The sequence below is a fragment of the Zingiber officinale genome, chromosome 5B, assembly GCF_018446385.1.
Source record: "Zingiber officinale cultivar Zhangliang chromosome 5B, Zo_v1.1, whole genome shotgun sequence".
Classification (NCBI taxonomy): domain Eukaryota; kingdom Viridiplantae; phylum Streptophyta; class Magnoliopsida; order Zingiberales; family Zingiberaceae; genus Zingiber; species Zingiber officinale.
The window spans coordinates 79,058,184-79,067,232 of record NC_055995.1 but is presented as its reverse complement, the minus strand read 5'-3'; the positions used below and the strand labels follow the sequence as shown (position 1 = coordinate 79,067,232).

The 9,049-nt window shown below is 38.6% G+C and overlaps 1 protein-coding gene across 2 annotated transcripts; it reads left to right on the top strand.

Moving 5' to 3' along the window:
• Positions 1-6,989: 6,989 nt before the first annotated feature.
• LOC121987521 (NEP1-interacting protein-like 1) lies at positions 6,990-8,300 on the top strand. Of its 2 annotated transcripts, none has more exons than XM_042541286.1 (5): positions 6,990-7,207; positions 7,313-7,491; positions 7,578-7,661; positions 7,739-7,909; positions 7,984-8,300. In XM_042541286.1, exons 1-5 carry the CDS (start codon positions 7,042-7,044, stop codon positions 8,104-8,106), a joined length of 723 nt encoding a protein of 240 aa, XP_042397220.1. In that variant the 5' UTR covers positions 6,990-7,041; the 3' UTR covers positions 8,107-8,300. The 2 variants fall into 2 exon arrangements, with proteins under 2 accessions (XP_042397220.1, XP_042397219.1); XM_042541285.1 differs by having other exon boundaries at positions 6,994-7,207; positions 7,575-7,661.
• The last annotated feature ends 749 nt before the right edge of the window (positions 8,301-9,049 follow it).

Genomic DNA, 9,049 nt, shown 5'->3' with positions numbered 1-9,049 from the left:
GCCGAGGGAAGCGACTTCGAGGCATACGCGAAGGATGGCATTGGGACGAGCCGCGGGCTTGGATGCATCCGAGGGACGAGAGCCAAAGGAAGTAGGTTTGAAGGCAAGAGGTCAATGCTGCAAAGAAGAGTCAAGTGAGTCGTGAGGGTCCGAGTGAAATGTACTCGGCATGGGAAACCCTAAGTTTAGGGTTGTACCAGTCGACTGGTGGTGAGCACAGAAGCATTCTGTGCCCGAAATGGCTGGGATCAGTCGACTGGTCATGGGACCAGTCGACTGATAGATAGCCGTTGGAGTGCCGTTGTGGCTGGCACCAGTCGACTGGTGCATGGACCAGTCGACTGGTAACGGGCAAAACAGCATGGCTGTTTCCCCGAGCTCTATAAGAGGGAGCTTGGTTTGGCCGGCCAAAGTTGACGAAATTAGTGGTGGGTAACCTCTAATTAGTAGTCAACTAGTGCCCTAGCAATCCAAGTGCTCTTGATCGAGTTGTGGTGAGGTTTCTCCACCGACAAGGAGGATTGTGCTAGCCGGAGTTTCCGGGGATTAATCCACCGACGGATTGAGGGATCGTCCACCTTACGGACAGCCGTGGAGTAGGAGCAAGTTATCTCCGAACCACGTAAACGAACGTGTTAGCTTGGTTTGCCATTTCTTATTCTTGTCTTAAGCTTTCTTTGTATTATTATTTATAGTTAGTATTAGATTTCCGCTGCGCATACTAACGAATAAGTAGGAAGCTAACGATTTGGGGGTGCCGTCTATCCAACCCCCCTTTAAGCCGGCCACCGATCCTCCAACAGTGTCCACATGAGCATAGCCGAGTTAGTCTTCAGTGGTAGATTGGCATCACAGGAGCAATTAAGGTTTGAATTTTCTATATTTCATTCTCTTAGGAAATAAGTCCCTCCCACCTAAGAGACCGCTCAGTACCATGATTTACCTCCCTTCCACAAGGCCTTGAGGCGGATAGTAGTGGGGCGTCTAAGATGAGCGTTATCACCTTTTTCATCATAAAGGGTGTTGTGCCTCAGGGCTTGGTGTGGTAATAAGAGGCAAGGTGCATTTCCCAAGCAACTAGGATTCAATTATCACACAAGGCACACCTATGATGATTGAACTACTGGGGTGCTATGTCAGGAGTTACCCCGCTTTCTGAATTTCCTTGATAGGTAGAATATGCAATCAAATCATCTATCCCAAATTTAGTTGGGTTGTAAGATTTGTATACTTGGTATTAAAAAAAAGGAATTGTAAGATTGGCTCCTAAGGCATGGTGTGGTGGTAAATGATAGGGTGTTTTTCCCAAGCAACTAGAGTTCAAAACCCACGTAACGCATACATTCGACATTTGAACAAATAGTAATGCTGGGGCATCACATTAGGAGTCACCTCGTTTGCTGGATTTGTTTGGTGGGGTGAAATGTGGGGTCGGATCATTGATGTGTATAGATTATATATGTTTTAAAGCATCATTTAACATATATCTTATTGCATTTCATGAGCATAATTACATTACACACTCTATTTCTATATGATTTAATTACTTATATTCTTTTAGTTTGGGTAACTACTCTTTATTATGTTCATTGATAGGATGCATTTTGGAGGGAAAACGAATTATATTGGACGTCGGAGCAAGTTTGGGGAGACTTCAGCAAAATCAGGGTCACAGCTTACTTCACCGGGACCAGACCTACTTCACTAGGGTCACGCCCTACTTCACTAACGTCATGCCTACTTCACTAGGGCCACGCTTTACTTCACGAGGGTCATGCCTACAAAACCAAGATCATGTCTTATTTCACCAGGGGCATGCCTACAAAACTATGGTCATGCCTACTTCACCAGGATCATGCCTACTTCACCAGGGTCAAGTCTTACTTCACCAAGATCATGCCTACGAAACCAGAGTCATGCCTATTTCACCAAGGCCATGAGGCATGATTGTGCTTACTTCACCAGGGTCATGCCTCATCACACCAAGGGTAGAATATTCTAGGACATGGTCGTGTCTTTTGACATGGTCATGCCTTATTCAGCTGGCATGGCTGTGTCTCCCAAGAAGAAAGTTTTATACCACGAACGTTCCTCTCAGGCATGGTGGTGTTTCTTCTCAGAGCCAAACAGAAGGTTACAAGGGCAAGTTGTACCCAAAAGGCACAGGCGTTCTTCAATCACAATGGGTTCCATGCCATGGTTGTACCTTTTTACAGTGGTATTTATGCCATGGCCATGATTCACAGGCACGATCGTGCCCTATTTCTAGCACACTTTATGCCATGACCAAGTCTTTTAACACGATCATCTGGTGTGTAGCAGGGTCATGTGCTCTGTTATAAAAAGGGAGTTTTCTCCTCTTTTAATACATCTTGGATTTGGGGCTTGCCCCTTTCCTTGGAGAAGGGTTCTTCCCTTGTGAGGAAATCTAGATCTATAATTCAAGAGTCGTCGCGATGATCTATCTAGTTCCAGAGTAAGGGAACATCCCGAAGACAAAGACACTAGCAATCTCCAAGCTAAGCATTTCTTCTCCTCTATTCTTGGATTTAGATTGTAAGAATGTTTTCTTTCATGTCTTTGGTTTGTTCTTCCTTCTCCATGGAGTAGACCTCTAAACTCTAGAATGTATAGAGTAATTATGATGTAATGTGGATGTATGAGCTATGAATTTATCCATTTTCTTCTTCTATATATAATATGTTTATGACTTGTTCTATTATATTGTGTCTTGTTTGTGTTTGATTAAATGTTTTTGTGGCGAATGCATATGGAAGAATTGGTCATAATGTAGAGGAAGTGTTTTGGATTTTATGACCGAGAGGTCCATAGTGATAGAGGGTATCCTTTTAATGTTATAAAGTGATAATTATCTGCAAGGGATCAATTCTCTAGAGTCATCATCTTGAAGTGGGGATCAATTCTCTACACGGGAATAGATAATTAAAGTCTGATGGATTTTCTCCAACTTAATGTTAGAAAGTGATTTGTATAATCTAGACTATATGATCGAGGGCCCTCATGTGAGGGGTATCCGTTTAACCAAACTTTCTATGTTACCTCTTTACTTAATAGCATTAATCTAACATTATGAAGTAAGTGATAAAACTCTAAAAAGTAGGACCGTAGGGCCCTTAGTAATAGAGGGTATCCCTTAAGCAGACTTTCTAGAGTTATTTTCTTTATTTAATAACATTGGAAATTGGTGTAAACACTCCGATATAACCTTAACGAATCTGTGCCGATAATTTGGTTAGAATCCCTACAAGAATATAAGCATAGAGGTAAGGAGATGAATAATGTATAGGGACATTAACTAGCACCATTGTGAAACTAAAATCCTAGAATCTCCCCCCAAAGCCAACTTCTCTCTTTACTCACTTGCTCTCTCTCTTTCTCTCTCATTCATGATCAATACATTCTTCGATCGTCTAGATAACTTGCTTTGCGAACTCATTTAGTGTTTAATCAACAGTCCCTGTGAATTCAATATTTTTTTAATTGATGAATTTAGCCTGCACTTATGATAAGATAATAAATTTTTGGTACCGTTACTAGAGACTATTTTTTATTAACATTAGTTTACTAACAATTTAGTTACTCTATACTTCTTTCTTTTTGTTAATAAATTCTATATTTTTATTTCTTATCTTTAATTCTTCTCTTTCTTTCTTGCCATTTAAATTATGTATTTTTATCTTTCTAATAATTTTTTTACTTCTATATTCTATCTTATCATAATGGATCCGGTTGGAGGAACCCTCAAATTTTTTTTAGCCACAGTCAGGGGAAAGGCAACTATAGGTAAGCTATGGAAGCTCTATCTTCATCCTAGCTGGATAGAATATTGAAAATGGCAAAAAGCTTTCAATCATCACAAATTCATATGCGCAAGGAAATCAAGCATATGAATGTTAAGTGCACTGACTTAAACTCAGTATATACTAGAATGTCATCTTGACTCTCAATTTGGGAGGAGTCTCAGATGAGTAAAAATAATGAGGATGAGTTTGAGGAACATGAAATTGAGACTTTAATAAAGAAATGTGCTATTCTAATTCAAATACCTCTAATTCTCAAAGATTAGAAGAGTCTTCTCTATCCACATCTGAAATCATGTTCAATAATTTGCTCTTTTTGGTAATTGGTAATGTAAGATATTATTTGATGTATCTAAAGCTACTAGCCAATTCTTTTTTGAGCATGGTGGTAGGATAAATTTTGTATAAGAATCACATGGACGATATCATGACGAGCCCTTGAAGGAGAGTATTTTGATGTAATATGCCAAGAACTCTTGGCAAGAAAATTCTGAAATATCTTACTCTTCCAAGAATAAGATTTAGAAAACACCTCATTGATAAGGGGTCAAGCTTATGACAATTAACAAGTGCTTCTTAAGAAGCAACCTAAGTTTCTTGTTTTTGTTTAAGCTCATGCATGTGGTATTTGAACAAATTGTAACACTAGGTCATCATGTTAAGAGTCATCTCATTTCCTGTATTTGCTGGGTGGGTGGAATATAGAATCAAACCGTCTACCTCAGGATTAGTCTGATTGTAAGATCTAGATATTTAGTATAAAAAAGGGTGTTACAAGATTTCCCTGTGGCATGATATGGTGATACAGGACAAGGTTGATTCTCATTCAACGAAGGTTTGAAACTCACATTGGGTATTTTCGAACGCTTGCAAATTTTGAACAACTGGTGATGCTGGGGTGCCTACCATGACTTACTTGTGGTTCCTGAATTTACTTAGTAGGTAGTTCGTGGGATCAAATTGTTTACCTCCAAAATTATTCAAACCTCAAGAGTTGAATACCTAGATTAATAATAGAAAAAAAAGTGTTGCAAGATTCCCTACTAGTATGGTGCATTAGTAAAACGTTTAAGGGAATAAATAAGAGGACCTGAGTTTGAATCCTAATAGAGAGACAAATATTCTTAGAATCGACCTCTAAATGTGTATAAACGGTGCTCCAAATTTACTCGATAGACGAACTAAAGAAAAGGGTTGGTAGTATTCATAATGCAATATTACAAGAAAAGATTGAGAGTTTAAGTTAATTGACAATAAGGTGTGATAATATTAAAAGATTTTAATTTCCTTGTAAGACTCAATTTCACTATTTAAGGATGATATCAGACAAGAAAAGAAAAGGGTGAAAGTTAAAAGTTGCACCAGAAACAAGTAGCATTTTGCTTTCAAGCTTAGCAACAACCAAAAGAAAGGAAAGGCCTTTGAAAATGATGAACTAACTCTTGCATCGGGTGGATCCGATAAAGAGGAATGAATAATCCTGTAACTAAAATTAGAACATTCTCTAACTATTTACTTAGCAAGGATACATTTTAATTAATTATAAACAATTAACATTAAATAAATGAGATACTAGAGTTTTTCACTTGGTTACAACCTACATAGTTGTTAATCAAAGATAATGAAAGCTCAATTAAGATCTCCTTCTCAAAGGTAAAGTAGTCTCTTACAGCAATTGAAAGTTGAGCTCACTCGAACCTAACTTCAGCTTTCTCCTCAAACAAATTTCCTCCCTGACTGCTCATCTCTCAGGTGCCCCACACAGATTCTTCTCGTCCACCGGTCTACTCTTCCACAGCTTCTTATCCCTCGGATGTACCAAACTCGTCGACTCCCTTCTCGTGTCATCCTTCTCGCTCGTTGTGTCTTCCGCTCAATTTCTCGTATTTCTAAGTCCTTATATAATTAGATATAAGATATCAAATCTGTATAACCTAATTTAACTCATTTGATTATATCAAAACTAACTCAAGATACTTATACAAACATCTCCAACTAATCTCCACCACCACTGACAGATTATCAACTGAGAAGAAAATCCAATCCAAATTTCTCATGGATTTTTTTTTTCTTTCTTGAGAAAAGAAAAGATCTCATGAAACTTACTGTAATAGTTTCTGATATTCATAATTCAGTGTAGTTCCATGTTTTGTTCCATGCTCCCTCATTCTTGGTACTGAAGAATCAGTAGCAGCAAGGCATGGCTCACAGAGAATTCAGTGCTGTGAATGATTCTTATTTTTTTCAAAAAAGAAAGGAAGTTGTGTTATGATAGCTATCGAGCATTTTTCAACAATTGCACACTTTCATTTAGATCTTTATTTCAGACGACAAACTCAAAAAAGAAAAAAAAAAGTTCTTAATGAAGTTTGAAGGGAATGACAAAGAGGTAGCACTACAGTCTATATATTAACCTGCAATTCAGATTCTAATATACATCTCACATATCACATCACCTTTGGATTAATTATTTCTATAAAATAAACAATTTAAAATTGATGATTGACTGGCTGTTTAGCAGTCTATTACGGTTGATTGATTGTTTAGTGATCTAGGTTGATTGTTTATTCATATATAGGTCATGATTTTCATTGTTAATAAGATGTTTTCGAGAATGATATTATCTTGTCAGAATTAAATTAAATTAAATTAGGTGAGGATAATTTTTTTTACCGATGGTAAAAATTTGATCCTTACTTTATTACCGTAAATCTAACACTTTCTGACTCATTAGACACCTGACTGGTGTTGTAAGATTAAAGTGCTAATGTTTGAACAATAAATAGTAGGAAATAAATGTAACTAGTTGATGGGCGAAATTGAGAGGACAAAACACGAACCGAAACTTTCCTCAATTTAAATGTCATTTCTTGAATCGATCCATTCTTTGGATGAGTGAACCACATACCACCCCTGAACCATCTCCGATCCGATTTTCCTTTCACTTCGCTTGAGCTGTCTTCATTTATTAGTCTTCAGTTCATCTCCAGCACAGTCCTTCCTGATAAGAACTGCTGACCCTGCATGGGTCAGAATTGGGGCCATGCCTCCCAAAAAAAAATTACTTCTTTTTGATAGATATTTGTGTCCAGAGCTTCAATCACTCGCTCTCCAACAAGATAGTCCTTTCCAACAAAAACAAAAACAAAAATAAAAAATTTCTCAAAGAAATGATGCGAGCGAACTTGGAACTGAACTGAAGCATCATCCCTGTGAATATATGTCACCTTCCTACTACCCTCACCACCTCATGGCTTCCCTCTCTTCTTCGTCGTCTTCTTCTTCTTCTTTTTCAGAGGAAAGAGAGAGTTTTGGATTCAGATGCATGGCCTCAGAGCTGTTTGCTAGAGCGTTCTCTGTGGTTTTCACTTGCATCTTCGCAATCGGTCAGCACTCGTTGCTATCCTCATCTGTTATTGTTTGACTTGGTTTTGCAAATTCTAGTCTAAATTTTGATTTTTTTGCTGCTGTTGTTGTTGTTGTTTGAGTAGTTGGTTCACTGGTAGGAGCCGTCACCGGCGCTCTCATAGGCCTTGCCACTGAGAGTGGTTTCCTCAGAGGATCCGGAGTCGGAGCCATTTCCGGCGCCGTCTTCTCCATCGAAGTCATCGATTCGTCTCTCGATCTATGGAACTCCAGGGATTCTGGCATTTGGAGCCTTCTCTACCTGGTAATTCTGCCGACACTCGCTGAACACTACTTCCTGTCCTCGTTTCGATTAGTCATCACTTTGAGTCTTTGATCGTCTTGCAGCAGCTCGACATAATCTCTAGCCTATTCAATGGACGACTGGTCAGGGAGAAGGTTGGGCCAGCAGTGCAGAGTGCAGTCCAGAGTCAGGTTTTTTATCCGATAAATAATTCGATGCCCGATTGCTCGAAATCTTTCTCAGATCTTGTCTCTCGTCCCTCTCGCAGATGAATGCACTCGGTCTGCCTTTCATGGAAACTCTTGATCTTTATGACGCCGGTGCCAACGCCAAGGGCTTGTCCGTTGATGAAGTCGAGAAGCTGCCAAAGTCCAAAGTCACTGCAAGAGACGAGCTTGATGCATCAGAGGAGAAGACAAGCTGCTCAGTGTGCCTGCAGGTACAGTCTTCTTCTTCTTTCGATTGAACCATTGTGATTTGGAATCATTGGCAGTAACTTGTTAGTTTGTTTAGGAGCTGCAATTGGGGGAAATGGTGAGGAGGTTGCCTGTTTGTTGCCATGTGTTTCATCTGTCATGCATTGATAGTTGGCTCATCAGGCATGGATCCTGTCCCCTGTGCAGAAGGGATGTCTAGTCTGCAAAGCTCTTCCCTATTGGAGCTATAACATTCATCCTACACACTTCAGTATCGCCAGCTCCCGATTAAATAGCATTGTATTCTGCAGGTTTTGCTATTTGGAATTGTCTATATTTTTTTATGGAAAATGGGTAGTTTAACTAAAGAGGAAAAAAAATTAATTAAGTGCACGAAACTCCCAATCTACTATACGTGATCTTATTTTGTATTGCAAGAGATTATTTTAGCGATTCAAATCTTTGACTTGTTCAATTAGCTTTAATTTCTTCCTATCAAATTGCAAATGAGTTGGTTTAGTACAACAATCAACTTAGATTTGGAAGAAAAGAGAGATATCAATATCTACCCCATGGGTGTGGCACATTAATAGAAAAATAATAAGAAAATCAAAATTCAAATTATGTTTTAAATTTAACTAATAGATGAGTTAGAGGAAGATTATCTATATTAATCGAATAAAGTTCAGGCACTTAGATTATTAAAAAAATTATCAATCTTCTCAAAATCATCCATTTTAAAATCACTTATTTGTCATTATTATTGTATTTGTGTTGCTTTGCTATTATTATTGTATTTTAATCATCAAATGGTGAATAGATAGATGTTCATTTCTAATTTCTTATTAGAATAGCACTGCCCTTTATTTCCAAATTACCCCTTGTCTACTCCTTGTTTAGTTATGATTCTCACTAGTCGATCCTTGTTTGTCATATATAGCACTCTCAAGCTTGCTCTCATTGCTTGCCCAAAGTTCTTGTTGTCGCTTTCTCGAGCTCGTGGTTTTAGCTTGTTGCTCATCGCTCGTCTCTCGTCTCTCGTCACACGCCCAATCGAGAGCATGGTCAGTGCCACTTGCTCAAGCACGTCTTTTGCCTACCTAAGCTCATGCCATTATCCACATGAGCTTGCGGCGTCACTATATGAGTCTTCGTTCCAACGA